At 63.6% G+C, this 22449-nt stretch overlaps 1 protein-coding gene across 1 annotated transcript in view; it reads left to right on the top strand.

Moving 5' to 3' along the window:
• CRIM1 (cysteine rich transmembrane BMP regulator 1) overlaps positions 1 to 22449 on the top strand; it is an 87553-nt gene that overhangs the window by 60401 nt on the left and 4703 nt on the right. Inside the window, exons 6-14 of the mRNA XM_055123052.1 lie at positions 2597 to 2779; positions 2861 to 3058; positions 12216 to 12347; positions 16811 to 16967; positions 18721 to 18842; positions 19106 to 19312; positions 20621 to 20836; positions 21387 to 21608; positions 22013 to 22207. Of these exons, the coding sequence (XP_054979027.1) occupies positions 2597 to 2779; positions 2861 to 3058; positions 12216 to 12347; positions 16811 to 16967; positions 18721 to 18842; positions 19106 to 19312; positions 20621 to 20836; positions 21387 to 21608; positions 22013 to 22207 (1632 nt within the window). The remainder of the gene's footprint in view (positions 1 to 2596; positions 2780 to 2860; positions 3059 to 12215; positions 12348 to 16810; positions 16968 to 18720; positions 18843 to 19105; positions 19313 to 20620; positions 20837 to 21386; positions 21609 to 22012; positions 22208 to 22449) is intronic.

The following is a 22449-nucleotide window of genomic DNA, read 5'->3' on the forward strand; positions in this document are numbered from 1 at the left end:
GTCGGCTGACCGCATGGCAAATGCTCTCTCTGTTGGATTGTTTCTCCAGCCCAAACATGTAGGACCCTGTTGGGTATTTTTTAGGGGGCCGGTGGGAGGATTCATACCTGGCCGGTGCTCAGGGCTCCCTCGGGGCTCCACACTCAGGAATCGAGTTGGGTCTGTCCACTGTGCTGTCTCTCCCGTATCTCGTTTGGAGGAATGTATAGTCCAGTCTTTGCTTATGAGTCTTTGGTATGGTATATTTGACGATAACGCCTTGACCAAATACAAGACTTGCAGGTTTTGTTTTGCTTCCGTTTTCTGGGCTGTCTTTACTTTCTTGGTAGTGTTGTTTGAAACAAAATACATCAAGGGTTTTGTTTCTATTCCTTTTTACCTTGTCCCTTTGATGCTTAGATAGCGGTATCTAAGAAGCCGCTGCCTGATCCAGGGCTGCAGAAGTGTGTTCCTTCCTGCTTTGGAGAGCACTATCATGTCCCCCAAGTCCCCGGTCACAGGGGTGGCATGGAATAGTCTGCTTTTATTCTTTCACGTGCACATGTTCAGTGCCGAAAAGAAGTTCTGTTTCGAGGCCATACCTGGCTCAGCTGTCTCCAGCCCTGGGGACCCAGAAGACAGTGATGGCCCCCGGGCCAGGGTGCGAAGCTAGCGCTCAGCCTGTTGAATTCTCTCCAACCCTCCCGAGAATCATCTTGGCCCCCTTCTAGGAAAGACATATCAGTGTGATGGACCTTCCCCTTATACACTCAGGTATGTCAAGCATAGTTCAGTAAAAAGTAAGAAAAACCAATAAATGTGAAGTTATTTCTGAACTCACCCAACTTTTTTTTTTTGAAGTCTGTTTTTATGCCACTGCCAAACTTTGTGGATGTCTTGTTTAGTTCATGTCCTTATTCATGGACGTCGATGTCTTACAATCTCTGAGTTCTCCGCCTTCGTTCTTTTCAGTATTGTGTTGGCGTTTCTGAATCCCTTCCCTTACGTGTCCACGTGGCTTTCAAGCTTTGTAGAGGAATCAGCTAAGGATTGACTGATCACTCAGAGTTTCATGTTAATGGTATCTTCCAATCTATGAATATGGGGTATCGTTTCCTTTTATTTACTTAGATCTTTAAGATTTTTTGAACAATGATTTGTAGTTCTCAAAGGCCAATTTTTTGTGTGCATTTTTCATTACATTTATGGCACGCTACTGTATTGCATTTGATTCCGTTGTGAATAGGATTGATTTCCTAGCTTTAATCTCAGGTTGCCCGTGATCTAAGTATATGTACATCAGTTAGTTTGAGTTATTATTGCACCTTGCTTGTTAATCCTGATCGTTTCCAGTAGACGATTCAGAATTTATCTTAAACAAGATTGTGCCTTCTGGAGCTAGAAATACTGTTACTTTCTCCTTTCCAGTCCAGATGTTTGGTTTTGGTTTTGGTTTTGTTCGTTTCAATTTTCTAACTTATTTCCCCTGCTAGGGCCTCTGGTACCACCCTAAATTACATTACAGTGTCAAGACTAAATATTACTCTCATGTTCCTGATCTTAAGGGGAAACACTGAAATACTATTACCTATGCTGTTCAACTGTGATTTTTTTTTTCCTTAACTGCTGTTTTTCAGGTGGAGGAAGTCACCTCCAGTTCTGAGATTATTGAACATTTTATTCTGGGAGGGCACTGAACATTTTGCCTAGTGTTTTTTCCTTCGTCGAGACGATGGCATGGGACTTGTCGCCTTTATCACCCTGTCGTGGAGCGTTAGTTGACTGGGCAGGTGGGGGGGGGGGGCAGTTAGCCTTGCTTGAGCTTTTGTTCACAGGGTGTGAGCATGTGTTGGTTGCTGACTGCAGTCTGCCATTTTTGAAGGTATTCGCATTTATTTCAGAAACTAATAATAATAAGTAGCTGGTTTGTTTTTGTTTTTTTTTTCCTTGTGATGTCTCTAACCCCCGGGAGTTCTTCCCAGCCAGCCGGAATTACAGATAAAGAATGGATATCGGGAGGATGTTTTGAGACAGAGGGAAAAATACTGAGCCGTCTGGTGTTGTGACCCCAGGTGGAAATGCAGAGTCCCACATGCCTAGAGCAGCTTCCGGACGAGGGGGGGGGAGCCTGAGCCGCAGAGCTGCCCCCCCACCCCCGGCTCCCACCGTTCGCCCAGTGCTCGGCTCTGTGTGACTCAGAAAGATTTCCCGCCTCTTTGGCTCAGGACGTTGGTCACAGGGATTCGATAGCAGGGCATGGTCTGACGGGGGGGTGGGGGGGGGCATCGACACCAGAAAGACCTAAATGAATGCCTGAGGCAGAACGGAGCGTGTGGGCGGGGCCTGTCGCCGAGGGGCGGGAGCACTGTGAGCGGCACATGGCCCCTCTTGAGCCCCCACGTGCCCGAGCCTTTACCCGGACCTCGAGGAGCGGCCCAGATCTCGCTGGGAGAAGTTTGGCCCCTGGGTGCCCTCGAGCACCACGTGCGTCTCCCTCCCTCCCTCCCGGCGCGCCCGTGGCCTCCTTGGGCCCAGCCGTGCCCGCCACTCCCGGTCAGTTCGGCGGCAGCTGTGGGACGGCCCCCGGAACTGACCGCCCCGTGCCTTCTCCTTGCAGAGACCAAGCCGGGCTGCGTGTTCAACGGCGTGGAGTACAGGGACGGGGACATGTTCCGCATGGACAACTGTCGCTTCTGCCGCTGCCAGGGCGGCGTGGCCGTGTGCTTCTCGGCGCAGTGCGGCGAGCTGAGCTGCGAGCGCTACTACGTGCCCGAGGGCGAGTGCTGCCCCGTGTGCGAAGGTGAGCGCGGGGGCGCCCCGGGGGTCACGGCGGGCGGGGCACGGCCGGCAGCCCCGGCTCACCCCGCTCTGGCTCCCGCAGACCCCGTGTACCCGCTCAGCAACCCCGCCGGCTGCTACGCCAGCGGCCAGATCCGCGCCCACGGGGACCGGTGGCGGGAGGACGACTGCACCTTCTGCCAGTGCATCGACGGGGAGCCCCACTGCGTGGCCACGGCCTGCGGCCAGAGCTGCATGAGCCCCGTCAGGGTGCCCGGCGAGTGCTGCCCCGTGTGCGAAGGTGAGTGCCTGCGAGGACACGCACACACGGCGCGCACGTGCGCATACACACACGGCACGCACACACAGCATGTGCACACATACAGCATGTCCTCGTCAGCAGCCTGCCCAGGTGAGCCAGGGTGCGTGCTCCCCGGAGCACAGAGGGGGCCCAGTGGGTCCCTCAAAGCCCAGCGGGTGCCCCAGACCCCAGTGAGTGCTCCCGAGCCCAGTGGTCCGCCCAGAGCCCGGGGGACCCAGAGCCGGTCCCCACCGCCTTTCCCCACCACCCCGCTTGTTCATCTGTCCGTGACTTGTTTCCTGGCCTTGTGTGTATCTGGGAGGGGGAGAGCCTGGTACACCCACAGGGACGCTGTGACCTGTCCCCTGTCCCCGACCATCAGGAAGGCCACCGCAGCCCCCATCGCCCTCTGCACTCCCCCACCTCTCACACCTGCGACACTGGCTGCTGGCGCCTGCACGGTGACACTCACGTCCACACACAGCGTGTCCCCAAAACCCAGGTCCCCTGTGGGCCAACTGCCCACCCCCACAGTGTCCCCTGAGTTCAGGACAGGCCAGAGTCTGCAGGATCCTGCAGCACCTCGGCCAGTACCCGGCCATGTGCTCAGGCCCCTGACACCCAGCTGGGTCCTGCCCCTCCCCCCCACCCCCTCTGTAGCTCCGGGCAGCAAGAAGGCTAGAATGTTCTGTGGGTGGCAAGAAGGCTACAATGTTCCCCTTGCAAGAAGGCTACAATATTCCCTGGGCACGAGAAGGCTACAATGTTTTCTGGGCGGGAGAAGGCTACAATGTTCCCTGGAAAAAGGCTGGAATGGCCCCCAGGCACACACCCTGAGCCGGGCATAGGGAGGTATGGGGCAGGGGGTGGGGCTCACCTCAGGGCTCTCCCAGCGGCTCCCCCGGGCCTGTGTGTGCCCCCTCCCCAGCTCAGCCCTGAGTTCGGAGTCTCTCCGTATCTGCCTGAATGGGATGGTCAGCGGGCCCTGCCCTGCGTGGTCATCTGCGCTACTCCCATGGGCCGGTTCCAGTTCTGTGCCGTGGCCAGGAGGGCTTGGGAAGGGCCCACTGGCATTTCTTTTTCAGAGACGGGGTCAGGGACCTCGGACGGGGCCGCCAGCCGCCAGGGCTGTTGGACAGGGCGTGGTCGGAGAGGCTCGGGGTGGTCATGCGCGGCGACTCCAGCCGGAGAATACAAGGGACGTGGCCGGGGGAGGCCGTGCACTCGGGCTCCTTGGGACTGGGGCCGACTGCCCAAGTAGCCGCCTGGCCGGGCACATGCCCCTCTCCCTGCGGGGAGGAGGTGACGGTTTTTGTGATGGGGTACGTTGGAGCCCCCGCCCAGGGCATTGCTTTTCAGGAACCGAGACCCCCGGGGGGTGTTGGTTACGGGCACAGCGTCTTCACAGCGGGCCGGCCGGTCAGTCAATCCCACAGTCCCGACAGGGCACACAGGGCGTTTGCTGGGCCAGAGACACCATCCACGCCCTGGGCCACTCGGTCCCCAGGTGAGAGCGGTGCCTGGCGGTCATCGGAGCTGCGTCCTGGCCAGGACGTGGGGAGGGTTTTTCTCAGCTCCCGGTGACTGATGCCTGAAAGCGGGGGTCACGGCGGGGTTACGGCGGGCTCCGAGCAGGCCGTGGCTCTCCTCCCCCCAGCCGGGCCTGCGCCCCTTCAGCGGGTTCCACGCGCCGCGGAGGGTCCCGTGTGGCCCTCTGCACTGTGCGCCCAGCCCGGGGCTCCAGGGCATTGCCCTAAGGGGCTGCACATCCATGGGCGCCCCCGGGGCCATATGACCGCCTCACCCACCGTCCCGCCCCCAGGAAGCTCCCCCTTTCCCCAGAAACAGCCGTCACAGAGCGGCCTCCGGCCCTCTCCTGGACAGCCAGCAAGGCAGGGCCCGGCCCCAGCGCGACGGACTTTCTACACTCCTGAACCATCAGTGCGTCTCCAGCCCTGCCCGCCAGTGCCCCCTCCGTGGACGCGTCCCCCGTGCTGAGACGTCCGCTCCTGTGGCCGGGCACGTGGAGGAGGCTCTCCAGCCCAGTGGCCACACTGCGTTTGGACGTTCCGGTCCAGATCGGGGTCCCACCGCAGCTCCCCGGAGGCTCGGCCGCAGGGGCCACGGCTGGGCTATTCTTAGCAGCTGCAAATAGCCGCGCGCTCACGGCATTCCGCGTCCCGAGGCCTGCGGGCTCGCTCCTGCTTTGACTCGGCGTCCTGACACTCGTGCCATAAATGGAAGCGAAAATACAGCCCCGTCTGGCTCGCTTTGGGTTTCTGTTTTGTTTTGGTTTTTTTTTTCCCGGCTTGTCCCAATAAGGGCAGATGCTGGTTGACAAGTGCGAGGAGCAGGCGACCCTGTTCCTAACTTGGGTTTCCAGCCCCGGGTGCCGCCCCCAGAGTCGGGCCGGGGGAATCTCGTCATCGTCGTCGTCTGGACTTCCTGCGGCCGGCCCGAGGGTCTCGAGCTGTTTAATCTGAGGAGAGCGCCCGCCTTGGAACCTCGCTCCCGAGCACTTGGGGGCGAGCCAGCCGCTGCGCCGGGCCGGCCAGGCCTTCACACCAGACGTCACCGCGTCTCTGCGCGGACGATCCCCACGCCCAACAGGCCGGCCTCGGACCTGCTCCGCTGCATCCCGTCGTCCGCGAGACAGGAAGGAGGGTCTGGAATGCGGGCTATGCGCGTGAAAAATATTGAGTCACTCTGGAAATGATAGGAATGCTTTTCCAACGGGCTTAAGTAAACACCGTCTCCGCTGGGACGCTCCTCAGCTCCTCTTGGACGAGAGACAACTCTGAGGCAACCGCCCGGCCGGCCGGGGAGGTGGTGGGGAGGGAGGCCGCCCCTCTGCCCGGCGGCACCTCGGCCGCTGGCCGGAAGCCGCAGGAAGCTGCTTGGCTCGGCTCACCCCGTGGGGCCGGAGAGTCACATTGTGAGCAGGAGACGCTCCCCCCCCCCCCGCCCTTCCCTCACCTGCCCCGACGGCACGTACCCCCGGGGCCACGCTCGTCCTTCCCGGCTGTGGCGAGAGGACGGGAGCACTGGAAGGCTGAGTGGCCTGTGCCCCCATCGCTGCGTCTCTTTGGGGGCCGCAGGGAACAGCGTCCACACCCACGCTGGGCATGAGTGAGGCAGGCCAGCTGGGCCCGGCCTGCTCCGTGGACGCCAAAGGGGCACTGACGGGCAGGGCGTCCCCCGAGGCAACTCCCAGAGAGGAACCGTCAGTGCCGCAACACGCCAGGGGCCTGTTTCCGCGCCGGTGATTTGGTCTCTGATGTGTTTTGCGTTTTTGTTTTCGTTTTTGTTTCAACTTTGGCTTTTTGAGTCACACCTGGTGACGCTCAGAGGTCACTTACTCCTGGTGGTGCTCAGGGACCCTAGGGGATGCCCAAGAATGGAACCCAGGGTCTGCCACATGCAAGGCAAACGCCCTCCGCACAGTGCCATGGCTCCGGCTGCCCCCAGAAGCCCTGGGGTGCGTCTGCTTTCCGGACGCCGGCGCTTGGTGCGGCTCTGAGGGCCCGAGGGCCGGTGTGGACACACTCGTGTATCACGGGCTTGGGGACAGCGGCAGCGGCACCCGCACGCGTCCCCGGCACAGCCGACGGGACGCACAGCCTGGAGCACGGCCGCGCCCGCGTAGACCTGCCCAGAGCGTGTCGCCCCGTGTTCTCCCGGGCGCGGGTGCTGGCCCAGGGCGGGAGACGGGATCGGGGGGCTCCTGTTTCCCGGGCTGGGCTGGACGCACCGTCAGGTGATGGGGCGGGGGGCTTGAGAGGCGCGGGGGGTCTGCTTCTCCTCGCGCCTCCCGCACCCTTTCGCCCGGGTTTCTGTCTGGAGAACAGAGTGGGCTTGCCCTGCTCACGGCTGCGGGTGGGTCGGGAGCGCCCGGGGGCTGCAGTCGGGGGCCGTCTCGGGCGCTGCAGGCGGGGGGGCTGTCTCAGGGGCTGCAGCCCAAGGGCTGCCTCCTGCACACGGGGCGGCTCTGCGGGGACGGGCCAGGGAAGGGCCGGCCGCCGAGTTGGCGGCATTGGGGAAGAGCCTAGAGGGCGGCCCCATGGAGTGTGTGAGTGTGTGGGGTGTGTAACGTGAGTGGATGGTGTGGGTGGTACGTGAGTATGGTGTGTGTAGTATATGGGTATGTGTATTGTGTGGTGTGTGTAGTATGTGGGTGTATGTGGTATATGGGTATGTAGTAGTGTGTAGTGTGTAGTATATGGGTAAGTGTAGTAGTGTGTGGTGTGTTTAGTATATGGGTATGTGTATTGTGTAGTATATGGGTGTGTGTGGTAGTGTGTGGTGTGTGTAGTATGTGGGTGTGTGTAGTATATGGGTATGTGTAGTAGTGTGTAGTGTGTATGTGGGTGTATACGGTGTGTGTCGTGTGTGAGTGCAGCGTCCTTGGTGGTGTAGAACTGTCCCAACAGGCGAGAGGCAGGGCTTTTATCTCCACTTGGTCACACTCCTTGTCATGGACCCTCGGGGTCTTCGCGGAGTCACTAACATTGCCCCCCGGAAGTGCTTGAGCAGGAATGGAAAACTCTCGACTGTTCTGCAGAAGCGGAGTGACGGGGTGTGGGGTGGATGCTTCTCTCTGGACCCTGGGAACGATCCATCTTCCTCAAAATACTGTTTTTGATAAGGGCTTCGCTGGTTTTTCCCGGAATGTGGAGGAATTGCCTGTCACTGCGTGTTTATTGAGGCTTGGTGGGGGGGGGGGCGGCACCCAGCCGCCCTCGGGGCTGACTCCCGCCCCGTGCCCGGGGGTCACTCCTGGCAGGCCTCCAGGCACCACGTGGGGTGCTGGGGACCCAACCCCGGCCGTCCTTGTGCAGGAACATCCTCCCCGCTGTGCCATCACCGCGGCCCCCGGTCTCTGCAGCTTGGGATGAACACGCCTGTGCCCCTGTCGCGGGGGGCAGCAGCAGGGGTGAGGAGAGAAGAGCCCACAGACTGAGAGCGTGAGCGGACCCCCTGGTCTTTCCTCTCGTCTGCTCAGACCGTGTTCCCAGACTCCTCTGTCCCCTCGCAGGCTGTCGCAGGCTTGCGCTGGCAGTCGTGGCTGGGCCGTGCGTCCGGCTGCTTGGCACCTGCGCCCTGGCCAGGGCAGGGCGAAGCCTTCCCGCCGCCACACACAGGCCCGGCTGGGCTGGGGTTCCCTCGCCCCCGTTGCCCGCCAGCAGACGCCCACCTTGGCACGAGCCTCTCCTTTGAACTGGCCGCTGGCCCTTCCCCTCTGTCAGCACGAAGGGGGCCGTGTCTCAGCTCCCAGCCAGGGGGCGCCACAAACATCTCCGCAGGGCATCCGTGTAGGTGACAGTCGCCAAACTCACCACAGGTGCACGGCCCCGCCACCCTCCGAGACAGGCGCGTCCTGTCTCCCTGAGTGTTGGGATACGACCAGCTCCCGCCTGGTCGGGCGCAAAGAAATGTAGGATTGTGGCGAGAGAGTCTGACTGTCTGGCTCTGGCCAGCGTGGAGCACTGTTACGTGGGAGAGAGAAGTCCGGGGTAAACATACACGGTACCGGTGTGTCTCGGGACAGAGCAGGGCGGAAGGCGAGCTCGCGGCCGTTCCACGAGTCTCGGGATCGGTTTGTACCGGGATCAGACCTTGAGAGATTTCTCCCGGAGGGCCTGTCCGTGTGACGGTGGAGAATGCTCCAGTGCAGGGCGGGCCAACACGTGGCCCTTCGGGGGGGTTGGTCGAACTAAGAATTGCAATTTCCGATGTTTCCAAGTACGTCCCCCAAAACGTGCCTTAATGTCCCCAGCTCAGCAGCATAGGTCATGGGCTGGCCTGGAAGCAAACACAGGATGGGTTGATGGTCGTGTCCACTATTTTTTCCGCGAGGTAATTCCTAGTTGCATACGCCTGTGGTCGTATTGTTCCTCCGGAAATCTAGAGATGGTCGCTCGCCGCCGGGGCCGAGTGTTAGCGGCGGAGAGAGTGTTGAAAGGCCTCAGAATGTGTGGCCTGGGGTGGTCAGTGAAATGTCGGGGAACTGCTTCTCTGGGTGTGTGTGTGTGTGTGTGTGTGTGTGTGTGTGTGTGTGTGTGGGCACCTTGAAAGGCTCCCCTGCCACAGTGAAACACAAAAAAGCATTGCTTTTGTGGTTGTTGTTAAATGCGGTGAAATGATTTGTGTTAAAACGCTTTTCTCAGGGCCCGAGAGATAGTCCAGCGGGGAGGGCCTTTGCGTTGCACACGGCTGACCTGGGTTCGACCCCCGCCATTCCGTATGGTCCCCCGAGCACCACCAGGAGTAACTCCTGAGTGCAGAGTGAGGAGTAACCCTGAGCATTGCTGGGTGTGACCCAAAAAGCCAAACCGAACAAGCAAACAGAACGCCTCTCGCAGAGTTCTGACGTCTGCTCAGTGCTCACCGGGCTCTTTGTTCGGCCTCGTTTACTGAGGAGAGAGTGAGTGAGCCCAGGGTCAGTGGAGAGTTTTCCTGCAGAAATGTTCTTGTTCAGGTTCTCTGTGTTTCAGCGTGAGCTAGGGAGTCGGGCTCTGAAGCCCGTCTGGCCAACGCGTTTTCCGTCCTGTCACGGAGGCGCTGGGGACGCTCCGGGCACGGGCTGCTTCCCGCCTCCCGTCGTCTCCCGAGACCCCATCGGCGACTGGTTTCCCTGAACGACTGAGACCAGCACGCGTGGAACTGCCCTCTGCACGTTTCCTCCAGTGCTCCCGGGAGTCGTGGGGAAGCAGGCTTGGAGGGACTTGGCTGAGGGGGCCGGGACCATGAGTGCCCGGACCTTTGGTGTCCATCTTCAGACCTGGCCACAGCACTCAGCCCTCAGGCCCACCCGTTGCTCATTGTGTACCTCGAAGGTGGCTCCTTTGTCACCGCCGTGGCCCCTCACAAGTCTCTGAAGCCCGCCGGAACCAAGTCCTGTCTGCAGAACCCCCACAGCCGGCAAAGTCTCCCCACACCGAGCGCTTTCCTGTGCCCGTGACCTTTCTGAAGGCCGATTTTCCCACAGCCTCAGTGTTAGTACCGGACGGGAGACTTGGCCCTCTGTGGCAACTCAGTCCCGTCTTGGTCCTCACGCCTCTCGGTAAAGTACTGGACTTGGGGGTCTGAGTCCAGCCCAACCCTGGGCCTCCTGGCCCTGCCTCAGAGGGCGTCAGTGCTGGGGGTCACTTGAACCGATTCCGGTTTTGACGCCCCTTGGAACCAGAATAGTTTCCACACAACGTGGGAGACAGAGCACAGCGACAGGGGTCCCGAGTTCAGGCCCCTCGTGGTCCCCTGGCCTCGCCAAGAGCAACGTCCATGCACCAGCGTCGTTGCTTTGGATGGAGGGAAGAGTCAGGAAAGCCGCTTGTGGTAGACTTGAGAGGACTCAGCAAAGCACGTCTGTATTTTGTTCGTTAACTTCTTTCTGAGCTGCAGTTTCTGTTTGCTCTTCACACTTACCCACCAGAGAGGATACTTTGCAGCGGAAGGAAACGAGAATTTTTTTTTTAATTTGTAGGAAAATCTGGAGGAAATGTTCCTCCAACTGTGTGCTCAGGAGGAAAAAGTGTGTCCCACTGTGTCTTCATGAGTTGTGGCCTCCTGTAGACCTGTTACCTGTGACAGCTCTCAGCCCTGGGCCTTTTGAAGAAGAATAATTTAAGACTTCGGTTTTTTTTCTCCCCCTGGTAACAGAAAGTGAGATTAGAGCAGACAGTGTGGACTAATAGTGTGAGCACAGGAGGTGGGGAAACTGGGGACTAACAGATAGAGTGTGGACAGGATGTGAGTTGGTTCTGTGAGGACCAGTGGATAGGGCGGAGAGGAGACGAAACAGTTGTGTGGGGATTGATGGAGAGAGTGTGAAGAGGAGGTGAAGGAATTGTGTCAGGATTAATGAATAGTGTGTGAAGAGCCAGTGAGGAAGTCCTGTGAGGATTAGTGGGTTCATTGTGGACAGGAGGTGAGGACATCCTCTAGGACTAATAGATTGAGTGTGAAGAGGAGATGAGACAGTTCTGTGAGGACTTAAGGGTGGAGGGTGGAGAGGAGCTAAAGAAACTCGTTGAAGATTAATGGAGTGGAGTGTGAAGAGGAGATGAGGACGTTCTGTGAGGATTAATAGGGAGAGCGTGAGGAGGAAATGAAGTTCTGTGAGGATTAGTGAGTAGAGTGTGGAGAGGGGTGAAGTTCTGTGAGGATTAGTGAGTAGTGTGGAGAGGGGGTGAAGTTCTGTGAGGATTAGTGAGTAGTGTGGAGAGGGGGTGAAGTTCTGTGTGGATTAACAGGTAGTGCGTGGAAAGGAGGTGAGGGCCCTCTCTGAGGACTAATGGGCTGGGTTGTGAGAGGAGGTGAGAAAGCGGCGCTTGCGTGAGGTGAGCGGGCTCTGGCCTGCTCCATCGCCAGCCTCTGTCTGCTTCTCTTTTTCCCGTCCTGTGAGAACACAGATCTCGACCCTTGTTCTTCGCGCTGGGGCTCGATGCCGTAAGAAGCAGCCTGTGGGAAGGCAGCCCCAGGCTTCAGGGAGAGCAGCAGCCGCCCGAGCATCCGTCACCCCTTTGGGAACCATCTGAGTGTCAGTCATGCCCGGCAGCAGCGGCAGGGACCAGAGCTAACTCGGTCCTGACCCGAGACGGGCCGAACACGCATGCGCCCAGCAGGAGTGGCCCACGGCCCCTCGCGCCTCACTGCCGTGTGGGGACCCCTTGGGGGGCGCCAGAGTAAGCGCACTCCGCTCCGTCCACCTCAGGGCCCCGCTGTCACCACGGCGGGAGCGACGCCCCCACTCGGCCTGCGAATCCCCCTGGCAGCCTCCTCCCTAACGCAGCCCTCGGCCCTGAGGGCCACCCTGACACCACCTCATCCAGGCCCCGCCAGCTGGTCTCTCCGTCCCTGCTGTTAGCTCGCCCAGAGCAAACCCGCGAGAAGCGTCCCTGAGCCCTGGCAGTTCTGTTCCGATCAGGAGTTGGCAGACCTTGGTGCGGGGGGCGTCGGGGCGTCAGGGCCGGGACTCTCTGGCCCCCGGGGGTCTGCTTCCCCCTGAGAAGCAGGTGCTCTCTCAGCCCCCCAGACTGCAAGCAGACGCTCTCTCGGGCCCCCACACCCCTGCACTGTGTTTGTCCGGCGCCGGCTGGAGTGTTGGGCTTTGCAGGCTGAGCGGCGCGTGGGTGACCTGGTGTCTCTCCCCCCACAGAGCCCACGTACATCACCATCGGGCCACCGCCAGCCTGCGGGGAGCTGGCCAACTGCACGCTGACCGAGAAGGACTGCGCCCACGGCTTCCGGCTGGACCACCACGGCTGCCGCACCTGCCAGTGCAAAAGCAGTGAGTGGGGGGGCGCTGCCCGCGCTGGGGGCGGGGGTGGCCCCGGCTGGAGGCGGGTGGGGGGAGCCGGTGCTGAACGGCCCAGGGTGTCCACTGCACCGTCCCCGGGCGCCCGGCGCCCTGCTCTGGCCCTCACTCCCTTGTGTCCATTCTCCTCGGTCAGGGGGTTTCTCTGGCCCGAGGGCGCTGGATCGGGGCCATTGCAGGCGCTCTGCAGACTCGCCTCCTGCCTGCCCCGGGCCACCGCCCCCGCCCGCCTGTGTCTGACCCCACACGCAGACAGGTGCCTGCCCACCAGTGGCCGCCCAGGCCCTGGGGCCGCCAGACTCTCCCCCACCAGCACCCCCAGCTCCTGCCCCAGGGCGTGGCCCCTGAAACTGGGGCCCCTGGTGTTTCTCCCCGGGGAACAGAGCGCCCGATGCCGGCCGCCGTGGTCATCCCCACGGCTCACGCTTGGCGTGCCTTGATTCGCACAAAGCATCACTCCCCGTCCCGGGAAGGGCCTCGCCGCAAGGCCCAGCCGTGCCCGAGGCCAGCGGCAGCTGGACTCGCCACTTTAAGCCCAAGGAGGAGCGCGCGGGGCCTGGCCTGCCCCTGGGGACCCTCGTCTGCTCTGGCCACTCCTGCCCCAGTGTCGCCCGCCATGGCCGCATCCTCTGCGGAAGTCTCCACTGGGAAGACCGAGGGGATGGGCTCCGGGACGGCGACCCCCCGGGTCCCTTTGCCCTCACTTGGCAGCTTCCCTCCACCCTGCGACTTCAGCCGGCCCGGGCCGTGCTGGGACCCGCGGTTTCCCTGCGCACCCCCAGACTCCTCAGAGATGAAGGGCAGGGGAAGGCGCCCCTGGGCGTGAAGGACAGGGGTGAATGAAGGCGGGGCCCGGCCACGCGGGACAGGGCCAGTGAGGCCCAGCCATGCTCGCTGCGTCCCTCAGGGCCGCACACACTGCCTCACGGACACGGGCGGGCAGCAGGAGGCTGCCCAGCCCTGTCCCCGCTGGCCCCGTGCCCGGGTGTGTGCCGTGCGTCTGCGTCTGACGCGGTCCTGTCACCGGCATCACCTGTCCCCTGGCTCTCGGAGACTCAGCCCTCCTGGGGCCGAGCCGGGCCAGACCACACCCCAGCTCCCTGGCCGTTGGGTTCCTGCAGTCCGGAAGGCCGGCTGCCCTCCCCGGCTCTGGCATCCCCCCTGCTGACCTGCTCTGGTGCCGCCCTGGTGTCCTGCCTGGGAAAGGCCTTTGGCAACGTCTAATGGAAGGATGTCGGCAAAGGCAGCTGGGAGTCCCAGTGGGTGAACAGTGGCAGAGACAGTAACACCAGTGAATGAATGAATGAATGAATGAATGAATGAATGAATGAATGAATGAAGAGGAAGTTGTCCCAAATGGATAAGCAAATGCACAGATTTAAAAAATGCAGGACAGGGGGCTGGAGCAATAGCACAGCGGGTAGGGTGTTTGCCTTGCACGCGGCTGACCCGGGTTCGATTCCCAGCATCCCATATGGTCCCCTGAGCATCGCCAGGAGTAATTCCTGAGTGCAGAGCCAGGAGTGACCCCTGTGCATCGCCAGTATGACCCAAAAAGTAAAAAAAAAAAAAAAAGCAGGACAGTAGCACCAGTGAACGAGTGACCGCAGAAGACAGTAATGCTGACGGATGAACGGACGCAGAGGCAGTTAGTGATACCCGTGAACGCCCGTAGGGCTGACGTCCGGGCATTGCTCCCCTGCGAGCGTATCACAGTCTGAGTAGCTGCACCCGTCCGTGCCAGTGGCCACCTGCCTCCCGTCCTCTGGGGACATGCCCACTCTCCCTCTCCCTGTTCCTTGGAGCCGGGGCCGTCCCGCTCTCCCAGCTAGCTTCCAGGCTCCTCCCTGACGTCAGAGAGGCCGGAAGTGGGTTCCCTCCCCAACTCTATGCCTTGACAGCCTACGGACACTGCCCAGGCTCCTGTCCCGGGTCATTTGTCCGTGCTCCTCTCCCGCCAGTTTCGTGTACGGCACCACCTCCCCTGGGCCCGCGGTGAGTGTCCAGACCTCGCTTCCACCACACTGGGGCGTCTTCAGAGAGGCCCCGCGGGGAAGGGAGATGTCTCTCCCGTTCCCGTGTTTGCCGCTCCTTCTCCCGCCTGGCGCGCTGCCGTGCCCCGGGGCCCAGCACCAGGGGTCCAGAGGAGATCAAAAGGAGCCCGATTGTCACAGGCTGACGTGCTGCAGTGACACTGTCACCTAATCTAGCGGATGACTGACAGCCGCTTTCAAGGGCAATCGAAGCCCGTTAAAGAGCCTCCTTCAGACCTGCCGGGAGGCGAGTGACAGGACGCGAGTGCCTGAACCCTCTGTCGCTCTCGGCTCCGACGGGCAGCGCTGTCCCCACGCGCAGCTCAGCTGCGCCAGTGTCGGGAGAACTGAGAAGAGGCCGGGCCTGCTCCCCTCACGGACGTTCTCAGGAGAGAGATCGGAACTCTCTGAGACCTGCAGGTTGCTTTTGTTTATTTTCTTTTTTTTAACCTGATGCTTGCGAGGAAGTAGCAGGGTGAAAGGAAGCAGACCCATCGGAGGGCCCGTGTCGGCCTCCGTTAAAGGGCTCTGGGGGCCAGAGCAGTTGGCTGTCCGCCTCGCCGCTCGCGAGAAGTCCGTTTCCAGCACACACGCCCGGGCCTGGGCGCTGGGCCGGCCACAGCCCTTCTTTCCCTCCATCACTTTCCGGGCCGTGGCCGTGAGCACAGACACAGACTCGTTCACTCAGTGGATCCTCCCCACGGCTGTAAAGGGGCCGGGGGGCTGCTGGGGGGGAGCAGAGTGCCACCTGGCCTGCGCCAGGGGTCCCAGACACATCCTAGCACCCGGCCCGGGGAGTGCAGCCGTCTGCTGGCCCCTGCCCGCCCCGCCTGCCCGTCGGGACTGCACGGCTCGTTCGGTTCATGCTGGGGGACTGTAACGCCTGCAGGGCAGAGCCGAGGGCGCGATCGCGGCTCCTGTCACATCGTTTCCCTCGCGGCCAGACCGCCGCCCTCTCCGCGACACGGTCTGCAGGGAGACAGCCGTCACGGGACCAGGAAAACAGGCACGGCGGCCAGTAGCTGTCAGAAGGCCGTGGACGCGGGAGCCTGCCCGGGGGGTCTTTCAGATTCCTCCGGCCCTGCCGCGTCTGCCCTGCTGACCGGCCCGAGTCTCACAAGCGGTAGACAGGGTGTGGCCTGGATCTCGGGGTCATAGGGACGAGCCACGGCCCTAGAGGCCTCGTCCCCGCCCCCTTCCTGGTGGGGGAGAGCGGGGACAGGACGGCCTTCCCCGCCCCACCAGACAGGAGCCCTTTCTTTAGGATGTGGCTTCTAAGGACGCAAATCTGTGATGAACCGCTTCCCCGCGGGGCCCGGGCTTCTGCTGAACACGGCCCGAGAGGCCTGTGGTAGCGACCAGGTAGAAGAGAGCACTGTCAGCTCGAGCACTGCTCGAGGCTTTCACCAGAGATGCTTCCTTAACCCGTGTGTGTGTGCAGCGTGCACCTCCCGCCCGCGTGGCAGGTTCCGTTCAGGTCACGTGGTCTGCGTGGGCGCGTGGCGGGGGATGCGTGTGTTGGGCCTCGCGCAGGGGCTCCTGTGCCGTCCGTGGGGCTGACGCTTCACGGCGGGTGTGTTGGTGAGCAGTCACGGTAGACGTCTGCCCCCGTCTCCTGGCGCGAGAAGCCTGCCCCGGGCACAGGGCTCCCTCCCTGCATGTGGCCCACCCCGGCTTCCATCCCAGGCACACAGACTCCCCGAGCAGCCCAGAGTGACCCCTGAGCACAGGGCAGGAGGCAGCATTGGGCACTGCCAGGCGTGGACTCAGAACAAGCCCAGGTCTTGTCCGTCTAGTTCACGCGTGTCCTCACGGGCTTCGTCCTCTCCCCCCCGCCCCCAGCACGCTGCTCCGTGCCACCCACGGTCACGCCTGGTGAAGCCCTTCGTGCTGGCCAGCCAGCCCACCCCCCCATCCCTCCTCCCCCCGGGGAACCGCCCACAGGGCCGAGGCAGAGCCCCACTCCTGGCACGCTGAGCGTTGCAGGCCGTGAATGTTGTTCTGCTTTAAGTTCTGCATCTCTCTGGCCGCTTCAGCGAGTGTCCGGAGGCTGGGCCAGCGGGAGCCTGGCCACGGCGCTGGGGCGTCCGTGAGGGCCGGGCCAGCTCATAGCCCCGGCTCCCGGGCGTAAGTGCGCATCGGAGATCAGTGACGCTCGGGGTCCCGGCGTCCGTTCCCCACGTCCAGCAGGCGGGATGGTCAGTGTCCGGTACTGGTTTCCTGAGGAGACCGCACAGCCCCACAGCACCTCGCCCCCACGGCCAGACGCTCCCTGGCCAGACGCTCCCTGGCCAGCCGTGTGGGGCGCGGGCTCTGGGGCGGGCAGGGCTGCCCGACCTTCCTGGGCCTGCGACGGGCGGCAGCGCTGGCGGCCCTGGGAACGACCCCTCCGTGTCTCCGCAGGGAGCACCCTGTGCGCGGGCCTCAAGCGCGGCTGCACCCTGACCTGCCCCTTCGGCTTCCTGACCGACGCCCACGACTGTGAGCTCTGCCAGTGCCGCGCGCGGCCCCGGAAGTGCCGGCCCATCGCCTGCGACAAGCACTGCCCCCTCGGGTACACGTACGTATGTGCGTGCCGCACGGGTCCCTCACGTCTCCCCAGGAGAGAGGGGGGACTCAGACGGGGAGGGGGTGCCGGTGGGGCCCGGGGCACATCCCAGAGTGCCAGGGTGGTTCGTGCTGTGGCTTCCCACCCAGTGCCCCCATGTGCCGTGAGCAGAGCGCCCCCCCCCCCCCTCGGCTGCACGGTCGCCGCGAGCCCATCAGGACCACGACCAGAGTTTTCAGATATTCTCGGTTCAGCCAAACCCCCATGAAGACCCGGGTTCCAGGGGGCGGCCCTCAGCCCACTGTGGGCGTCTTTAGTGTCAGCGTTTGCGTCTCTGCCTGTTGGGCGGACGCCATTGGGGTGACCTCTCGGGTCCCGCGCTCCCTGGCCTGCCTCGGCGCCCAGACGCCTCCGTCTCGCCTTTCTGAGCCGGCGGTTCCCGTGCGTCCTGCCTGCCGCTTCGGGCCGCGCAGGTCTGCCGCTCTCACCCGTCTGCGTCTTCCTTCTGCTTGGAAACGCAGGCCCAGCAGGGCGGTGCCTCTCGGCCCAGATGGCAGTTGGGTAACGAAGCGGGGGGCATTATCCCCGCCCAAAGCGTTCCCAAGAAAACTGGAGCGATAGCACAGCAGGTAGGGCGTTTGCCTTGCACGCGGCCGACCCGGGTTCAATCCCCGGCATCCCATATGGTCCCCCAAGCACCGCCAGGAGTAATTCCTGAGTGCAAAGCCAGGAATAACCCCTGAGCATCGCTGGGTGTGACCAAAAAGCAAAAAAAGAAAACTGGTTCCCATTGCCCCGCCTCCCAGGCGTGTTACCGACGAAGGTGCAGTTCATTCTTAGCGCAAACTGCCGACGTAGAATGGAACGTGAGGGTCCCCGTGGCCTTGTGGCCACGACAGTTCCTGTCCGCAGCTGCGCCCAGGCCCTCCCTCCCTCCCGCGCAGACGGGTGGGGAGTCGCGTCTCCCGAGCCGTCGGGGGCTTGTGTCATCACCCCTCGGGCAGGCGGGCTGCGTGGAGAAGCATCAGGGGGCGTCACAGCGGGCCCCGGGGCCAGACCATGGTGCTTCCCGGCCACAGAACCTGGAGATGAAGCCCCTGGAGTGAATCCCTTAGGGGGGGCCGCTGGGAGGGGCGGGGCCGCTGGGAGGGGAGGGGCGCTGGGAGGGGCAGGGGCGCTGGGAGGGGCGGGCCGCTGGGAGGGGCGGGCCGCTGGGAGGGGCCGGGGCGCCCACTGCAGGGAGCCGGGGCGCTGGTGGCGTTGCTGGGTCCAGAACGCGCCACATAGCCGACTCTGGCTCTGGGGCTGCCTCTTAGTAAGGTGCGTCTGTTTCTCCGTCATCCCCCTGGCCTGCCCAGGGCCCAGCCCTCACCCGGCCCGGGTGCCCCCTTGGACGGTGACGTCCGGGCTGCACGGGCCTTCTGGTGCCCGCCCCTTGGCGCCGTTCGCGAGGCTGCGGGGTCTTGGTTCTTTCCTGTCCCGGGGTCCACCGTCCGGCCACCTCGTGTTCCCCGCCCCAGAGAGTTCTCGGACCGGCTGTGCAGGCAGCTTGGGGCTGTGGCCGCTTCGCCCCGGTGGCCTCTGAGTGTCCATCCCCCGGCTCGCACCCGCGCCTGTTCCTGTCGGGGGCCACATTTCCTGAAGGGACCCGTCGGCCCGGCCCCCCAGTCACCTCCCGCGCATGGCCCCCGGGACACGGTCACCCGTCTGCGTGCCGCCCACGGGCTGAGCCCCCCAGGCTGAGCCCTGCCTCCTCCGCCCGCAGGAAGAACAAGCACGGCTGTGACCTCTGCCGCTGTAAGAAGTGCCCCGAGCTCCCGTGCGCCAAGAACTGTCCCCTGGGCTTCCAGCGGGACGCGCAGGGCTGCCCCCTGTGCAGCTGCAGAGGTGAGTCTGCGAGCCCGCACAGCCCCGGGTGTGAGCCCCACACACACGCGCACATGCGTGCACACACACATACGTGCACGCACGTGCACACACATGCACACACACGCACACACACAGCCCAGAGCCCAGGTCGAGGGCAGGGGTGGAGGGGGTGGGGTCGAGAGCAGGGGTGGAGGGGGTGGGGTCGAGGACTGCTCTGCCCCCATGGCTGGGTCGTGGGCGTTGCCCAGCAGGCCCTGGACCCGCCCCCTTCACGCCCGCAGAGGCGGCCTCGGCACAGCCCCCGGTGCTGGCGGGCACGTGCCTGTCCATGGACGGCCACCACCACGCCAACGAGGAGAGCTGGCACGACGGCTGCCGCGAGTGCTACTGCCACCACGGGCGGGAGATGTGCGCCCTCATCACCTGCCCCGTGCCCGCCTGCAGCAGCCCCGCCATCCGCCCGGGCCAGTGCTGCCCGTCCTGCTCGGGTAAGGCCGGGGCCGAGGGGCTCCGCGCTGCTCGGCGGGGCGGATGGGAGGGGCTGCGCTAGACCTGCTCGTGCCTCGCCCGGGTCTGGCCTGGGGGTGCCCGGCACCGCCTGAGCATGGGGTCCCTCCCGAGCCTGCGCCAGCCCCAAGCTCGGCCCCAGTCTCTGCCCCCGGGCTGCTGTCCCGTGCGGCCGGCGCCCCCTCCCCGTTCCGTCTGTCGGGCTGGACCCTGCGTGGAGGGTGGGGGCGGCTGGGAGCCCCTCACAGCCTGGCGGAGCCCAGGGTCCAGCCGTGTGCCCGCCCCGTGCCCGGCTCCTGCGCCTGCCCACCCCTGGGCCTCCAGAGCCGTCTCGGACCCTGCTCTGGCCTTGGCGCCTCGCACCCTTTCCTAGGGGACAGACAGCACGGGTGGTCCAAGGGCCCGGCCCCTCTCCCGGGGGAGACATGGACACTCAGTCCCGTGGACGCTCGGTCCCTGTGGGCCCGGCCCCTCCCCGGGGGAGACGTGGACGCTCGGGCCTTCTCGGCCTGGCGTGTTCCCAGCCTCTGCCGCCACTATCTCGCTGTCGGCTCTGGATGCCCGGCGCTGTCCAGGTGCCCGGGGCCGCCCCACGCCCGGACAGCAGGACCAAGCCCAGAGCCGCCCTCCTGGGCAGCCAGAGCCCTGGCACAGCCAGGCCTGGCCGCGCCCGCCCTCCCTGGGGGCTCCCCGCCTCCGCAGCCCCCTCCTGCCCAGACCCGGCCTGGCCACTGTCCCTAGTCCCCGCCCCGGGCCCCTCATGTTTCCACATCTGCGGGCACACACACCTGTGCATGTGTGTCTGTGTGTCTGTGTGTCTTTGTGTGTGTCTCTGACTCTCTGTGTGTCTCTCTGTGTCTCTATGTGTCTGTGTGTGTCTCTCTGTGTCTGTGTGTCTCTGTATGCGTCTGTGTCTGTGTGTCTCTCTGTGTCTCTATGTGTCTGTGTGTGTGTCTCTCTGTCTCTGTGTATCTCTATGTGTCTCTGTGTGTCTCTGTATGCGTCTGTGTCTGTGTGTATCTCTGTGAGTCTCTGTGTCTGCATTGTATGTGTCTGTTTCTGTGTGCGTGTCTTTGTGTGTGCCTTTGTGTCTGGGTGTGTGTGCCTCTGTGTGTCTCTGTGTCTGTCTGTTCTTGTGTGTCTGTGTGTTTCTGTGTCTCTGTGTATGTGTGTATTTGTATGTGTCTCTGTGTGTCTCTGTGTCTCCGTGTCGCGTGTCTGCGCGTGTGCTGAGTGGTGCTGCTCTGGCTCCTGTGCCCGCGCGGCCTCACCCCTCCCCCTCCCCCCAGACGACCTGGTGGTGCAGACGCCCGAGCTCAGCGCGCCGTCCCTGTGCCACGCGCCCGGCGGCGAGTACTTCGTGGAGGGCGAGACGTGGAACATCGACTCCTGCACCCAGTGCACGTGCCACAGCGGGCGGGTGCTGTGCGGGACGGAGGTGTGCCCCCCGCTGCTGTGCCACAGCCCCGTGCGGACACAGGACTCCTGCTGCCCCCAGTGCTCAGGTAGCGCCCACGCCCCTCCCACAGTGCTCGAGGACCTGCCCACGCCCCTCCCACAGTGCTCGGGGACCTGCCCACGCCCCTCCCACAGTGCTCGGGGACCTGCCCACACCCCTCCCACAGTGCTCGGGGACCTGCCCACACCCCTCCCACAGTGCTCGGGGACCTGCCCATGCTCCTCCCACAGTGCTCAGGGACCCACCCACACTCTTCCCACAGTGTTCAGGGACCTGCCCACACCCCTCCTCCAGGGCTCAGAGACCTGCCCGTGCTCCTCCTACAGTGCTCAGGGACCTGCCCACGCTCCTCCTCCAGGGCTCAGAGACCTGCCAATGCTCCTCCCACAGTGCTCAGGGACTCACCCACACTCCTCCCACAGTGCTCAGGGACCTGGCAATGCCCCCCGCCCCTCCCAGTGCTCACACAACCCCCAGTACTCAGGGACTCGCGCACGCCCCTCCCCTGCCATGGGCCCATGCCGTGGCCCCTTCAGAATGCACCCAGCAGGCATGGGGGCCAGGGGCGCGTCCGACGGGCCCGTGATTCCTTGCAGATGAGCCCCTGCAGCCGCCCGCGCCCCGGAACCAGAGCGCGCCCAGCTACTGCAGGAACGAGGACGGGGACATCTTCCTGGCCGCCGAGTCCTGGAAGCCCGACGTGTGCACCAGCTGCGTGTGCGCGGACGGCGCCATCAGCTGCTACTCCGAGTCCTGCCCGGCGGTGGCCTGTGAGAGGCCGGTGCTGCGCAAGGGCCAGTGCTGCCCCTACTGCATCGGTGAGGCGGGGCGCTGCCCCCCCCCCGCCTGGGTGCACCCCGACAGCTTCCTGGCACACGCCCCCCCCCCCCCCGAGTCCCGTGGCTGCAGGTCCTGGCAGCAGGCGGCTCCACCAGGCCCCTTCTGAGAGCACCAGGGCCCAGCCAGAGCAGGCCCACACGGAGCCAGGAGGGGCGGGGCCACCGGCGGGTCTCTGTCTGTCTGTCTGTCTGTGTCTCTCCCCCCTCTCTCTGTCCCTCTCTGTCCTTCCCTCTCCCTTTCTCTCCCTCTCCCCGCCCCCCGTCTCTCTCCCTCTCTGTCTCCGTCCGTCCGTCCGTCCGTCTGTCTGTCTGTAGAAGGCATGTCGGGCGCTGCCCCGGCGGCCCCTGCCGGCCCCCGTGACGCGCCCTGCTCTCCCTGGCAGAGGACGCGCTGCCCAGGAAGGCCGTGTGCCACTTCAGCGGGAAGCTGTACGCGGACGAGGAGCGCTGGGACATCGACAGCTGCACCCACTGCTACTGCCTGCAGGGCCAGACGCTCTGCTCCACCGTCAGCTGCCCGCCGCTGCCCTGCGCACAGCCCATCAACGTGGAGGGCAGCTGCTGCCCCATGTGCCCAGGTACAGTGCCCCGCGCCCGCCCGCCCGCCCGGCTCTGGGGTCTGCACAGCCCTCCTAAAGTCCACGCGGGTGGGGATGGCTCCGGATCAGGGGCGCTTCTCCAGGGGTGGCCACGGTGGTCACAGGGCCCGCAGGGTGACCACGTTCGGTAGAGACGCGTCTGTGGGGGAAGAGACTCGCGTCTGGGGTAGAGACGCGTCTGTGGGGTAGAGACGCGTCTGTGGTAGAGACACGCGTCTGTG

The sequence above is a fragment of the Sorex araneus genome, chromosome X (genome assembly GCF_027595985.1).
Source record: "Sorex araneus isolate mSorAra2 chromosome X, mSorAra2.pri, whole genome shotgun sequence".
Lineage (NCBI taxonomy): Eukaryota > Metazoa > Chordata > Mammalia > Eulipotyphla > Soricidae > Sorex > Sorex araneus.